Here is a 15,467-nt window from a genome sequence, read left to right on the forward strand (position 1 = left end):
CAGCTGCAAGGTGGCAGAAAAAGGCGGGCACCCCCAGCGGCCCCAGCCGCACCCTGGAGTCTGTGCCAGACGCAGAGGCGCGGCTAAACGTGCTCACCTACGGGGGTCACCACTGTTTACTTTCTTCCGTTTTTAAATATTCCGAGACTGCTATCCACGAGTGAAATAATGAGTGTTCACAAAATACAGCTCTCCGCACTTTCATTTTATTTTTGTGGTGCTGGGGGTGGACTGCGGTCCAGGGACTGCCCCCGTCACCCCCATCAGTGCTGCACATCCCTCTCAGACACCCGCACCCTTGGGGTCTAAGGAAAGCTTGCTCCGGAAGGTCCAGGTCCACCATGCACATTTTCCTGGGTCCAGATCTGCTGGAGATGCTGTGTGACACTGGCCATCAGCCCCTCTGGGTGGCTGTCACCTAAGATGGGCCGCCAGTCCCAACCCTGGGCCTGGTCCTCCCTCCTCACCTGGGAAATCCTGGAGTCACCTGAGTCTGGGGCTGGGCCTGGGGACCCCCCGTAGGGGCTTCTCCCATATGGCCAGCGCCTCTTTGGAGGCTGAGCAAAGCCACTTGCTTCCTGAGTTCTGGAAAAATCAACTCAGGACCCTCAGACCCTGGAGCGGGAAGGGCTTGCATTAAAGCCCACTGGGTTGGGTGCGGTGGTCACCCCGTACTCCCCGCACACTGGGAGGCTGAGGCAGGATTGCAAGCTTGAATCCTGCCTAGGGCACTAACAAGAACTTTTGTCAAAATAAAGAATAATAGGACTGGGGGATGTGGCTGCAGATAAAAACAAAACCCAGGTAGAGCGGCCCCATGAGGAATGGAGGAGGAGAGATGGCAGGTCGTGTAGGGGGCTCAGCCCCCAAGGACATATGACCACCTGCCAGGCTCCAAGGTGGAAAAGACAGCGACAACGCAAGCAAGAAACGGGGCCCAGTTCGGAGGCTTAGTGTGGACTCTCCCCACCACAGCCATCAGGCCGCCACCATCGTGCCCCTGGGCCCTACAGGCACCTTCTCCTGGAACCACACTGCTCCCCCCCCCCCCCCCGCCTGGACCCCGCCCTGGCTCTGGTATCCCCATGCAGGCCGGAGTCTCCCCCTCTGCCTCCTCCTCAGCAGCCGCCTTGGATGTGCCCTTTATCCACGGTGCCCGGCCTCTCATCTGGGCACCATGACCTCGGCCGCTGTGCACTATCCCTGCCAGAGCTGGACACTTGGAAGCTACTGGGGGGGGGGGGCACTTTGCACTGCAAAAGTAAGAAGAACACAGAATCGATACAGATGTAACAAGAGCCACGTCTGGGTCCTCCACAAAACTGAGGGTCAGGCCTCTCCTGGAGCAGGCTGTGTCCACAAGGTCACAGACACCCACGGCTGTGTGGCGGGCCATGACCTGTGACAGGCCCCGTAAGGCCCCGTGGAGAGTTGAGGGGGGCAGAGGGAAGGTGGGGCTTGGGCAGCTGGGTTGAGGGGAACTGGGAGTCCTGGATGGTTCATATTCAAAGGGAGGCACAGTTGGATCCTGGAGGACACAGAGCTTTGGCACTGCCCTGAGGTGGAGTCCCCCTTACTGTGAGCAGAAGAGTCCACTGAAGCAGGTCCCTTCCCAAGCCCACCCAAGGGCAAGAGTTTGCCCCACTGCCTAGCTTTCGGCCACCTGGTGCCCCCCGCCCCCTTGACTGCTAGCTCTATGGCAGCAGGGACAGTGCTGCTGTCCCCTGCTGAGTCTGCAGAAGTGAGAGAATGAGGCTGTGTGGCGTCCACGTGCTGACCCCCCTCCCCTGCGAGGACCGTGACCACTGTACCCTGCAGACCCATGTGAATAAAAACAAAAATGTAAAAACAGAAAGGGAACTGTCTCCTCTGGGTCCTGGGAGTCTGGTGTCTGGTGAGAGCGGGGTCTCTGCCTCCACGATTGTTTGATGGTTGAGTCTGCCCAGGTCCAGTGTGTGGTCACCTGATCCCTCTGCAGGAAGAGCCCTGAGCCCTATATCCCACTCTTGATCTGTCACACAGTGGCAACCGAGTTTAGAGGGGCACATCAAACCCAGCTGGGACATGATGCAAATCCACCCTAGGCTTCTGCCCTCACTCCTGGCGCTGCCCCTGGACCTCGGTACTGTCCAAAGTGAGGGACGGAAGCAGCTCTGCCTGCCTCTTCCTTTGTGTATTTGGCTTTGGCTTGGTCAAAGTCGAGCCCTTGAGACTTCTTGGGGGGCGGGGGGAATGCCAGTGGGGACTCCCACACTCTTGACCTTCCCAGGTTACCACTCCTGGGGGTCCAGGATGGGAGCTGCTTGCAGAGGGGCCCTACCTTGCCCAGGGCCAGGGGTCCACCTACTCCCTGGGAGCAGGCCGGGGAGGTCCTCAGTCACATCCTTGTAGTGCAGGCTTTATGAAAATTCCTGCACAGCAGGGCTTGGGGGCCGCAGGACACTGGACACAACTATGCTGGGAGGCGCATGATCTGGCTCTGAGGGCCCAGAAGCTCGGTGGAAACCCCCAGAACTTGCCTGTGAGTTTCTTCTCTGGCACTCACTGGTATCCTTGACAAGAGAAGAACCCAACAGACATTAGCCTTTGCTGGGATCCTGGGAGCATCCTGACAACCTAGTCCAACGTGGGGATGATGGAGGGCCTGTCCACTCCTGCATGGTACCCAGTGCAGCCCAGCCTGAGCTGTCCCCTCACACTGGTATGCACCCCATCCTGGCTTTGAGGTGATGTCCCAGGGTGTCAATGGCAACACAGCTCCTCCCCAGGCAGGGCCGGCTGAGGAGGTGTCCACATGCACTGGGTCCTGCGCTGGGCTTCAGGGTTGAGGTCCTCTAGGACAGGTCTGGCCTTGCACGTACCTCTGGGTGTCCTGCAGACACTCTGCTGTTTGCTTTCTTTCCCTTCTTCCCTTCTCACAGCACACAGCACCCACCCAGTCCACACAGCCCTCACTCGGGAGACTTTTGGGCAGAGCCCGGGGACACATATCCGAAGATGGCTGTGCACTGGCCACTGGGATGGGGGAAGGTGTCGAGATATGCGACCTTCAGCTTTGCCAGGGCAGCTCAGCTTTAAAGCAGATCTGGTGCGGTGGAGGCCAGGCCATGGCCTTGGGCAGGGCAGAGCCATCCTGCCTGGGGACCTTGACCAGGAGAGCAGAGGCCGGATGTGGCCGGGCTGGGGAAACAAAGCCAGTGCCAGGAAAACGGCCTGGTTGGCTGCATAGGAAGCGGTCCCCATTGTGCTGCTTCCTCTGAGGGGGCCGCGGACTGCCGGGCCAGAGGTGCAGAAAAAGAGGCAGCGGCATGGGGGATGTGCAGGAGGGGCAGTGAGTGACCAAGAGCAGAGGCAGGACCCAGGAGGAGGCCTGGCTCAGGACGATGGCCAGGGCAGGAGGGACATACTGTGCACCTCGGCCTCCACCTCAGCCCTGCCAGCCCCATGTCCAGCCCCAGAGGGGAGGGAGCGCGGGACGTCAGCACTGCCTTCCCGATGCCCCTCCCAGTGCCCAGGTTACTTCCAGGGCCCCGAGGGAGTAGAGAGGGAGGCTTCAAAGGCCCCACAGGCACCAGTGCCCCTCCTGCAGGTCACCTTTGCCTAGGTCACTGCCAGTGCCCAGTACCCAGTGCCCAGTCCTGCTGCCAGCCCAGGTTGCTCAGTCCCGTGACAAGGGTCCCTGCACACATGTCATCTCCTTCTCAAGCTGTCCCTTGCCTCCTCCCCCACCCCAGCCGCTCACCCTACAGCCCCAACTTGCTGTCTCCCAGGGTGGGCAGGGGAACGCTGGGCTCTGTGTTCCTGCATCCTGCTTCCGGGCTTAGCCCACAAGGGCCCTGTACCTGCTGGTGACCCTGTTCCCCTAGTGTGGTGACCCCATGTGTCAGTGTCAGAAGGGGAAGACCTGGCCCGTCGTGGGGAGCCTCCTGACTCTGCACACAGCTGGGGGCACATCCCTAATCACCAGGGAACACCAACCTTGACCAAGGGTCTGGCCCAAAAGACATCAGGGGCTCAAAGCTGGGCATAAGAGGAAAGAGTAAATGCACAAAGGCAGGGGGCTGGTGAGGGCCCTCCCGCTCCTCATTGCCACTGTCTTAGGAAAGGAGGCCACCCTGAGCTGTGTCCCCGAGGGGCCACAGAGCACCAGGCTTCATCCGAGTCCCAGGCCCACTGTGTGCCCAAGCTCCTTAGGTACCAGTGACCCTTCCACCTGCCTCACAGCCCCTGTGATCAGCTTCTGAGGTGATAGAGGTGGGGTGAAACTCTCCGCACAGGGGCCAGCAGAGCTGAGAGGTCGCAGCCCCCTCCTGCCCTGGCTGGGGTGGGCATCACCCGCCTGACCTCTCTGGTCCACAGTGGCCACCTGGCTCCCACATCCCAGCCTGTGCGTTTCCAAGGAAGGGGAGCAGGGTATCCAGGCCTGAGCCACCCCAGGAAGGGCAGGACCTGGAAAGCTGATGAGGCCAGTGCATCCCCTCCTGGGCTCCCGGACTCCTCCCAAGGTGAGGACAGGGCATCGTAGAGGGCTGATGACACGGGCATGGAGACTTTGCTGATGGACAAGGACACCTGGAAGATGGGGAGCACCTGGGGTCTCTGAGGAGAACCAGGAATTGGAGTAAGGGTGAGAGGCACTTCCACAAGGGAGAGAAGCCTAGAGCGAGGGAGGCACAGAGCCGTGCCTCTCAGGGCGCCCTGGTCCCGCCAGCCTCTCTGGACAGCTGCGTTGCAATGAAGTTGTCCTCAAAGCTGCGAGTGGTCAGGGGCTCTGCTGTGGCCTCACACAGGGCTCTTCAGGCTTAGAGAAGGGTAGGACACAGCACAGGGAGGGAGGAGGCTCCGTATTTTATCTCATGCTTCGGGACCTCAGGCATGCTGGGCTGGGAAAGACAGTTGGTGCTGAGAAGGTTGGCCCTCTGTCACCAGCCCTCTGGTCACCACAGAGGGGCCTGCAGCTGGGGGCGGCCACGGAAGGGGGCACAGCATTGCACTCTCCGGCTGCATCCCCTCCTCTCTCCTTCCCTCCTCCCTCCTTCCTGCCTTCCGTCCTCCCGTCTGCCATCCTTCCTCCTTTGGAGCAGGGCTGGACCTCAGCATTCTGCACAAGCCAGGCAGGTGCTGCACCCCAAGTTGCACCCCAGTCCCTGAGTGGTGCAGCAACGGCAGCTGCAGAAACGGCCACTGAGCGTGGGTGAAATGGCAAAGTGAATTCGCAGCCACCTGGGCCACACGCCCTTCGCAGCCTGGCTCTGTGTCACCCCTCGGCACTGGAATTGGAGCAGTTAGCAGCAAGCAAGCCCAGCACTCTGAAAGCCAGGGGTGGCAAGTATGCAGCACCCCACTACCTTGGAGGCTTCTTAAGGACCCAGAGCACAGTGACACAGGGATGCATGGCTCTGGAGGGACCCCCAGGCCCCTCAGGGGTTGGGAGCCTGGAGGAGACGCTGCCAGAGCTGGCAGCAGGAGCATGACCTTGCCCTAGTCTCCCAGTCTCCTGGCCAGGACACTGGGGCCGACTTCCCGAGGTTTGGTGTCTCAGCAAATAACCTTAGATAATCTCTGATGTCTTCCCAAGAATAAAATAAAAGGAGGGTCGGAGCACTGACCTAATACTGAGCACAACTCTTGTTCTCTTCCCTGGTCAGCAGCTGCCCAGACCTGAGCCCCGGGCGGCAGGTGGACAGGGCTGTGAGTTCTGAGAACAGTGACCTGACTGCCCCATTCACTGGCCAGTGATCCCGTGGCCACGCAGACCACCACTCTTCCTGCCATCTGTCCCTCCTGTGGATGCTGTGAGCTCAGGCCCCCTGTACATGGGCTGGCCCAGGCCCCACCTCGGTGACCCCTGGCAGATGTCACTGGGACCATGCAGGGAACAGCCATACCTCCTGGCCCCATGCAAAACACCAAAGTCAACCAAGTGGCCTCGGCAGTCACAGACTGGGACCCAGGAACCAGGAGCCCGCCCTTTCCTGCTCCTTGAGGGTCGACCCCTGACCACCTGCCAAGGGCCTCCTTGCGGGCGGCAGCTCTGGGCCCCTGCCGGGTCCCCCAGGAAGACACCCCTACCTGCCTACCAGGTTCCCGGGCAAGGAAGAGCGTGAGGGAGAAACAGCCCCACACAGAAACACTGCTCACATCACAGGGCAGGGAAGAGCCCAGAAGCGCCCAGGGCCGGTCAGAGTTCCGGTGCAGGCCAGGAGGGTGCCAGCTTGCTACCAGCAAGGTCAGAGAGTAAGGTACAAAGGCCGCCTACAGCCTGACAGAGCCCCGAGAACCCCAAAGGTAGGGAGCTCTCCTGAACCTGATCCCTAGGACAAGCTCTGGGAGGCACAGGCTTCCACATTTCTGAGTTAATTCTTAATCAGGTTTAAGGAGTTCAGGGCCAGACTCACTCCATTTCAAGTGCTCGGGCTCCTCAGCTCCTGGTCCCTCTGTGCAGCTCCCATCCCCCAGAGGCCCCGGCTCCTCACTTCTCTCTCCTCCCATACCCAGTGTGGCCCAGCCTGCCGCACTCCATCCTTGCTTGTGCTCTTCCTCACAAGCACTAATGATGCCACTCAGGCTACCACGTGGGTCTCTGTCCCTGGACGGCCGCCAGCAGGTTCCCAGGACCAGAAACTTCTATCTCGGAAAAAGAATTTCCAGGACACATTAGCAAGAGGTATAAAGGAATTTATTAGACAAAAATTTAAAGTGTACACAGAAAGTCAGAGCACAGCCCCCGGGTGGCCCTATGGTCTGCAGCTGGGGTCTTTACAGGGCTTGGGGTCGGAGCAGTCTCGGGTGTGGGCCCCACTGCTGGTCACATACTCATGAGAACACAGTCTCCGTGACTGCTGCCTCCCAGAGAGTGGAAGTTTGGGGAGAATGTGTAGTGGACAGATTGAAACACACGGGCCCCAAAGCCCAATTTAGCGGCGTATTCTAAGACCCCGCAAGACATTTGAGTTCACTGAAAGGAAAAAAGGCTCCAGTAACTTTTGTGTCCTAAAGCAGGTTTTCCTGAAAAGCACAGTTTTACAGCTCTGATCTTTCTGGTCTCCTAACCTAGCTTTGCTTCTCCTACTCCACCCTGTGTCCAGCCACCGCTTTCTCCCTTCCAGCCATCCGTCCATCCATCGGCCTGTCCATCCGTCCATGCATCAGTCTGTCCATCTGTCTGTCAGCTTCCCTGCCTCCCAGGCCCTGCAGGCTGCGTGGAGGAGGCAGGAGCGTCCAGGCTCTGGATCTGCCTCCGGGCTGCAGTCAGATCTTCTCCGCCCTCCGCTGCCCTGTGAGCCCCTAGACGTCCAACACAGCCAGGCTGCCCAGGCAGGGGCCAGGATCCCATCCGCCCTAACCTTCCAGTCCAGGAGCCTGGGCCGCCGAGCCCCAGTGGGGGCCCCATGCCCAACCACTTGATCCCGTGGGCTGCAGAGCACAGCTCCCCAGCACGACGCCCTGCCCACCTCCCTGGTCACCCCAGAGCTGCAAGCCCAGCAGCCCTGGGACCCCCGAGGCTGGACACTCTGTCCAGGCCCTGGATGCCCGGCTCTCCTCCGGTGTCCTTGCTGCCCTCTCTACATCTGCATCCTCAGCCCCTCTGCTACTTACTGGTTCCTTCTCTGATCCGCACCTCCCCCAGCTTCCAGCTCCCTCCTCCCACCACCCCCACCTGCAGCTCCCAGACACCGGGAGGAGCGCAGCGTCCCAGAGGAGCTGTGCCCAGGTACCAGAGCTCGTGCTTCCCCTAGCTGCTTATGTCATGGGGAGACTCTTGTGGGGAGACAGACAGTGAGCCCTTCCTTTACAGCTGTGGCCCAGCTGGGGATGCGCTTTGCAAAGCTTCACAGCCTTCAAAGGGAGTTTGTCCATCTGTCCCTCCTGTCTTCCTTCCTCCCGAGCCTGTGATGAAACCCCTGGCCACAGAGTTGGGAGGGAGAGGTGGGGAGAGAACAACTGTAGAATTCAGGCAGCCAGGCCCGGGGTGCCCCCGGAAGCCCGTGACCTGCATGGGACAATTGGGTGGACTCAGGACCCCAACAAGAGTCCTTCCTGCCTTGGAATGACCATCTGCAGCCCACGCTACTCAAATCCACCCTCACCCCTGCCTGCCACCTCCCATGAAGGTTCTAAGTGTCCTGGGGGCAAACTGCCCCTGGCGCCAAATAGGACCTGCGCCTGAGTCCCACAGGATGACCCCAGGGCCACTGTGTCCGGGAGCCACGGGAGCTGGAAGCAGCAGGGGGGCTCAGGCCTGACTCCATCCACTCTGACAAAGAAGACAGCTTTCTCATCTGTGTGTCCCGTGAGCTCCGGTCCGGAAGGCGTGGGGTCCTCTAGCGCACGAAGGACACCACACTGGTGGCCACTGCGAAGGGGGCAGAGTAGGCGGCAGCGAAGCCCTGCAGGCCGAGGACGACATAGCGGCAGCCCTTGGTGAGGACCTTGCCCACGTTCTGGGTGGGAGTGGGAGAGAAAGCAGAGGGTTAGGCTGGGCGAGGAGTCCTGTGTTCACATGGGGCTCGGGGGAGTCTGCGCGATCCCATGCCCCATGTCACCGGTCCGCCCCATCATCCGTCCTGCAAAACACACAGCAGTCTCAGGCCAAATCCCTCCTGAATCCAGCTATGGGGACCAGGCTCCCTCCATCTGTGTCCTCCCTGGACTCCTTCTGACTCACACATCGGTCCCCTCTGTACTTTCTGCCACTCTCCAAGTGCTTGTGTCCTTCATTTTGTTTTCTTTTCTTTTGCTTTGTGACTGGGCTTCTCTGTGCAGTGCAGGCTGGCCCTGAACTCACTGTATAACCCAGGCAGGCCGTGACCCTCCTGCCTCAGCCTTCCAAGTACTGGGATTACAGGCATGTGCCATCACTGGGGGATCGGCAATGTCTTGAAACAACCACAACCCCTGGGAGGAAAGAACCGGCCACGATTTCCTGGTGACCTCCTCTGCAGGAGACTCTGAAGGACAAGGGGGCACCCCAAGAAATTCAATGGAATTGCACCAAAAAATGCAGAGCTCTATGGCTAGCAGAACCTCACTGTGCGCCTGAACTTCCCTTCCCCACCTCAGCCTCCATCACACTCCTTGGTGACATCAGGGATGCCACCGGCCTGGGCTTCTCTCATCCCTTTGCCTTCCTGCCCTGGGAGTGCAGTGAGGACCAGTGTCACTGAAGATTCCTGATCCTGGGAGGCTTTCTCTGCCCCCAGCCCCGAATGGCCACCCCTGCACCAGCCCAGGAGGCGGGCTTCCTGTCCCCCTTCCCTCCACCCCTCTGCAGGCCCTCAGGGGCCCCACAGGGGAGCCCCGTCCCCTGGAACCTGCCCACACCCCACCACTGTCTACAAGCCACCTGCCAGGCAGCAGCTCCCTGGTACTGGGGTCACAGGGAGGAAAGGCCCCTCGAATGCGGCGCCCCCTCCCACCCGGCTGCCAGGCCACCCAGCCTCAGTGACCCCCCCCCACCTTTTTTGTAGCTACTGCATCTTCTGGCAGCACCAGTTCACACTGGCACCTGATTCCACGCCAGCCCAGCTCCATGTGCCTCCTCTGCCCTCTCCACCCCTCCAGGCGCTGTCCCCACCCAGGAGGTTTGGCCACCCCCACCTGCCAGGGCTGGAGCCCCTGATGCTTCTCCGAGTCCCAGTGACTTCTCAGCCAGGTCCTTCTGTGAAGTGGCCACTCAGCCTCCCTGATTCCTCTCGGTTCAGCTCCACCCCCAGGACCCTGCACTTTCCCCTAAGGTCACAGCACCCATCCTGGGCCTCTGTCCTGCACTCTGTCCCTCCCCACTGTGGCCTGCAGCCAGTCCTGGGCTGTGCCTGTCCCCAGGACTTCCAGGCTCTCCTGGTGTGAACACGGGCTCCGACACAGTGGTTCCACTCCTACGTACACCCCAGGGATTCTCTCACCCTGCACCAGACACTCATACTGAGCTGGGTGACGGGCGTGTCCTGAGGCCTCTGCCCAGGGTCACATTTCTCCCAAGGTCACGCAGCCCCGAAGAGGCAGCTCCCCCCTACTCCACCCCAGGAGCTGGCGCCTTTCACCCCAACTTCTTCCTTTCCTCAGTGGAGGTGAGATGACCACAGCCTCAAAGTTCACAGCTCATGACCTGGGAGTGGGTGGTCCTCGACTCACAGCCTCGGTTTCCTCATCCACACATTGAGGCTAAGTAGCAGCCGCCTCCCCAGGGTCACTAAGAGGATTCCTGAGCTTATTCCTCATCCCTTTTGTTTTGTGGGGCAGGCAACAAACGAGCTGTAACGCAGAGCCATGTGCCTTCGGAAGGGTTCTCTGCATGGAGCACCGTGCCTGGCACAAACTGTGCCCACAGCCCTACATGTGGGTGGTCCTTCCTGCTCCTGATGGAGGTCCTGCAGGTGTGCATGGTGACAGAGCCATCGGGCCTGCTGCGTTTTTGGAAAGTTACTTAAATGTGTGGTTTTAGACGCTCTCTGGCCTGAGTTTCCGTGGTTTAGGGATCGGAGCCCCAGGCCGATAGGGACCGGGCTGCAGAGCACATGGCCGTGGCCCCGGCCGGCAGCCACTGCCCGAGTCCCTCCAGGGCCCTCAAGCTTCGGATCCCCCTGCATGCTGGACACTCGAGCACCCTCGTCTCGGTACAGGGCTGTACATGGCTGTGTGCAGGTGAAAGAGATTCGCCAAGAGACACCTCCCTCTGTGCTGTGAGGAGACTCGCAGGGAGAATGTTACCACGGCAGAAACAAAAGTGGCGGCAGAGACCATGCCGTCCTGAGGGTAGGAGGCAGAGGCGGGCGTCAGGAGCCAGTGACCCTTTATAAATGACCCCTCCAGGGTCACAGCTGCCTGCCTGACCTTGACATTTTTGAGGACTTGTACATCACTTTCTTTGGCCACAAAAAACTGTCATTTTCTCTTTGCAATTCCAGGGAGAAGAATCCGCTAAAATAGCTCCTGAATGGGCCACTTGGAAACGCAGGCTTGAGAAGAGTGGTGCGGGGAAGCAAAAGAGACCTTCCCACCACCACTGTGTCATTGGGGAGCAGGTGTGGGTGCCTCAGACCTGAGCCAGACTCATCCCTCAGAGGATGCTGGGGCTGGGGGAGCACGGGGCAGTGTGCCAGGTGTAGTGCTGACCCCCGAGAAGCCCACATCCTGGTCCTCAGAACCCAGGGCTCTGTCACAGAGACAGCAAAGGGGACACGTGACTCAGCTGATCTTGAGCCTGGCAGCTTCTGGACATCGCTGGGCAGGAAGCAGGGCCTCATCCCCCCTACACTCTCACCCAGGGTGTCCTAGGGGCCAGGGGGCAGCGAGTCACACAGGGAGCAGGGGGACAGGGAGACAAGCAAGGAAGGCACCTGCAGAAGCCAGAAAGGCGAGAAGCGGGTCCCTCCCTACCACCACCGCTCGCCTCTAGACAGACAGTTTGACCTCAGCAGGACCAACTCCGGCGTGCGGCCCATGGAATTGCACAAGCCGTGTGGTTTTGGTCACGGTGTCTGCAGTCATTGTCACAGCAGCCATGGGATGGGAACACAAAGCCTGCAACCCTCAGATGCTGTCAGGACCAGGACCAGCATGCAGGGCCAGGGAGGGAGCCAGAGGGGGCTGTCAGAGGGTGGGGCACCCCTCTCCAGGACAACAGCCAGGGCAAGGGGGTCCACCACTCCCCCAGCAGTCAGCTCTTCCCATCTCCCCATCGCTCTTCCTGCCAGCCCCGTTCCTCACCCCAATTTGAGACAGGGGACCTCTCGCTTCTCCAGCACTGGGATGGAGCCCGGGACCTCGCCACAGGGCTGTGGCCCACCAGGATGGTTATGGGATCTTCCGCCTCTCCTCTCCCCTCTGCAGCCTGGGGAGCAGAGCCTACGGCCTCCTCCCCTAACCCCGAGGTCCTCAGGGCCAGCTGCTCTCAGCCTCAATTTCGGGGTATACCTCCCCTCCACCCTGGGAATCTAGCTGCTCCGAGCCATGCAGCTCCCTGTGCTGCCCAGTAGGGATGTCACAGCTCTCTGAGGCTGTGGACAGGACAGGCAGGACAGTGGTCGCATGTGAGGAGTCCTTCTCAGGGCGCCCAGCAGCGTACAGCAGGCCAAGGATAAGGAAGGCAGCCTCGGAGTGCGGGTGCCCTGGGCACAGACCCAAGGCCCACGGCCCTGCCCTGGTGTCCGCCGAGGGGGCTCCCAGCCTTTCAAGTCTGGCAGCGACAAACACCTTCCTTAAATAGAAGCAGGAAGGGGCTCAGGAGGGATCTGAGGAGCCAGCAGGAAGAACCATTCTTCAATAAGGCAGGGCTCTGTGGGGGCTGCTGCCTAAACAGAAAAATGGGCTCTAGCTTGGGACTGCAGGGCGAGTCACCTGCATGTAGGTCGAGCCCTGGCTGGGGCCACCAGCACCCAGCAACAAGAGGCCACTCTCTCCTCCTCCCTCCTAGGACCCTCGGACCCCTCCATGGGCTCTGGCAAGCAGAGGCCAAAGTCACTGTTTTCAACCTTCCGGGGGTGTGGGACTCACGTGTCTGTCACTCAAGGGTGCGCAACTTCTCCTGGGCTGCAGGCGGCCCAGGACAGCTAGGAACCCGTCCCCACAAGATGGGACACTTTTACCAGGATGACCTGAGTTTTGTGACATTTCTCATGATTCCACTGCGGGGTGGGAAGTCAGAGCCCCACCTCACCCCAAGCAGGGACAAAGCTGTGTGGAGCGGGGCACAGGGCAGCGCTGACCCCACTGCCCACGACTGCCACACCGACCCACAGGCACACGCTCTCGCACATTAGTGAGTAACACACAGTGATCACAACCCGTAATGCTCCAACTTCACGTTCCTGCAGGGAGGGCAGGCTTTACTGTCATCAGCAGCCACGTAAGCTTTCTGATTTAATTATTCGCCTTGGGCTTGCTGTATTATTTTGTTTTCACATTATCATAGAAATCTTTAAAAAAGAAACTTTGTGGCCCAGCTGTGGTGGTGCACACCTGGGATCTCAGCACTTGGGAGGCTGAAGCAGGAGGATCATGACAAGTTCAAGGCCAGCCTGAGCTACATAGCAAGACAGTGTTACCTTTATCCAGGAAGGTACTGTGTGTTTTACGAGCCGCCCACCCTTAATTCCTCGCCCTCCCTGTGGCCCAGGCAAGCAACTAGACTGTCTCAGCTCCGCTCCTCCATCCCGTGCTTCTCTGCTGGAACCCTTTTACTTCTAGTCTCAGCAACGTTCACATCACACAACACTCACCGTCCTAGAGGCTCAGTAATACATTCATAACCTGTACAAACACCGCTTGCCTGGTTTCAGAACATTTTCATGATACCCAAAAAAGCACACACTTGGTGAGCAGCCGACATCTATCCTTCATCCCCGACTGCTGGCAACCACTAATCTCTGCTCTCTGATTTTCTTACTCAGGATTTCCCGTACTACTGGGAACCCTGGAAGTAAAGTACTACCCAGGGCCTGGCTTTTACAATTTTACATCCTATTCTTAGAGAGTCGTCTGGTAATACATATATTTTGTTCATTTTTATGGCTAATATTCCACCATATGGATATACCACAATTCGTTCATCCACTCCTTCACCCATGGATCTTCTGGCAATTTGTAATTAATGCTTCTGTGAACAGATGTGTGTAAACATTTGTTTGAATAGCTGGTTTTAGTTCTTCTGGGCGTATACCTAGGAGTGGAACTGCTGGATCCTAGGATAATTCCACGTTCACGTTTTGAGGAATCTCCGAACTGTTTGCCACGGCTCCACAGCAGCAGCTGCACTGTTTTGTCTTCCCACCTGCCGCCCTCGAACCTCTCCACATTCTCCCCAGTATTTGTTGCTTTGTGCCTGGGTTTTATTTTCAGCATGGCGGTGGGGCGGCATCTCTCATCCTTCTGCATCCACGATCTGGTGGCCTTGTCCACTCACAGCCCCACGCCTGGCCACGGGCCACGCGGCTCCCCAGGGATGCCCGCTGTGCCCACAGCCTGGTACAGGGGAGGCCTGCACCCCTCCAAACGCCAGCCCTGAGCAGCCAAGGAGCAAAGGATGGCTTCTTGGGGCCTGGCTGGGACCATGGAGAGACAGCGAGTCTGGGGAGACCGGGCCTGCAAGTCCCACCTTGTGGCAGTGGTGGACTCGCTTTGCCTCGGCGGCTCCCAGCTGCAGGCAGCCGGTGTTTCCAGAGGAGGAGAAGCGAGCGACTGAGCGGCCCCAGTGCGATGGGGGCGTGAACGGGACGGTGCGCTGCGGCCCTCGGCCTTTGGCCCGGACGTGGGCATCTGTGCCATACCTGGCGGCCGCAGAGGCCAAGGCGCAGGCGGGCGAGTTTCCCTGGGCCCTGACCCCGGGGCAGGCGGCTCCTCCGCCCTGCTCCCCTCCCTCGTCCTCGGGCGCCCCGCTTCCGAAGGCTGAGCACCCGAAGTCGAGCGCCAGGCTCTCAGCGGAAGCGCAGACGCCTACGGAGCGCAGCCGGGGCTCGCGGATCGCCGGCCCTGGGGGACCCCAAGCCCCGTCCGCTACCGGGGACCCTGGGCGGCGCGTCCCGGGAACCCAGCCAGGCTCGGGCTCCCCGCCTCCCAGGTCGCCGTCCCCGCGGGCAGCGCGCAAGTCCGCCCAGCCCGTCGGGCCGCGCCCTACCTTGCCGTACTTCTTCAGCCGCCGTCGGCGCCGCTTCCCGCGCGGCTCTCCGGGCGCCCGCGGCTCGGGCTCCGGCTCGGGCTCCGGCTCGGCGCGCGCGGCTGGGCGCGGTGCCTGGCCGCCCCGGGTGCCCGCGCTCTCGGGGTCCGCGCGCCCCGCGGCCTCGGCCTCCAGCTCCAGAACGGCCTGGGCGTCCTCGTCGCCTCGCGCGCGGGCCCGGCTCCGCACCCAGCGCAGCGCGAGGCTGCCGCCCGCCCCGGCCCCGGGCCCGGCCCCGGCCCTGGCCCGCAGCGCGGCTCCCAGCGCCATGGCGCAGCCCGCCGGCTGCTCGCGCCACGCCCGCGCCCGGACGCCGCAGCGCCCTCTGGCCGCTGAACCCCGGCCACCGGGGTCACCGCGGATCGCGGGCCGCGCACCCCACGGGCGTCGTGCAGTGAGGGCGACGGTGACCGCGCACTAGGCCCCGAGCGTGGAGACAGCGCGCGCCCCAGGCACCCGCCGAAGGGGACCGGAAAACGTCCCTGGGTCCTCACGTGGAGCAGGTCCTCTAGGAAGCGCCGGGGGCAGGGCCGGCGTCTGCCCACACCCCACCCCACCCCACCCCACCCCACCCCCGACGGCCAGGGAAAACTCGACGCTAACCGGAAAGCGGGCCAGGTTCTGGTGTGCACCGCGGCGACCACAAAAGTCAGGGGTTTCAAATCTCAATCCGGGAGTCAGGCATCCGCAGCATGCTGTGACTCAACCCGCGTGGCCGGCCTTGTCCTGTTTCTTGTCCCTGCTGTTTTTGAGAAGCGTCTTGCCTTGTTGCTCAAGCTGGCCACCAACTCCTAGGCTCCGGGGATCCTCCTGC

At 60.8% G+C, this 15,467-nt stretch overlaps 1 protein-coding gene across 1 annotated transcript; it reads right to left on the bottom strand.

Moving 5' to 3' along the window:
* Positions 1–6,662: 6,662 nt before the first annotated feature.
* CUNH1orf115 (chromosome unknown C1orf115 homolog) lies at positions 6,663–15,141 on the bottom strand. The gene is made up of 2 exons (XM_063236685.1): positions 14,615–15,141; positions 6,663–8,444 (listed from the first exon to the last, which is right to left on the bottom strand). The coding sequence occupies exons 1-2, from the start codon at positions 14,921–14,923 to the stop codon at positions 8,325–8,327; spliced, it is 429 nt and encodes a 142-aa protein (XP_063092755.1). The 5' UTR covers positions 14,924–15,141; the 3' UTR covers positions 6,663–8,324.
* Positions 15,142–15,467: the final 326 nt, after the last annotated feature.

The sequence above is a fragment of the Cavia porcellus genome, unplaced genomic scaffold (assembly GCF_034190915.1).
Source record: "Cavia porcellus strain 051 isolate PalLab524CR breed Dunkin Hartley unplaced genomic scaffold, mCavPor4.1 scaffold_26, whole genome shotgun sequence".
NCBI classification, from domain to species: Eukaryota; Metazoa; Chordata; class Mammalia; order Rodentia; family Caviidae; genus Cavia; species Cavia porcellus.

Bases quoted from the DNA above. Each gene is read 5' to 3' on its own strand.
- CUNH1orf115 (XM_063236685.1), bottom strand. From the start codon at position 14,923: ATGGCGCTGGGAGCCGCGCTGCGGGCCAGGGCCGGGGCCGGGCCCGGG. The intron at 8,445-14,614 runs GTAGGGCGCGGC...ACTCCCACCCAG, and splicing joins GGCTGAAGAAGTACGGCAAG to AACGTGGGCAAGGTCCTCAC.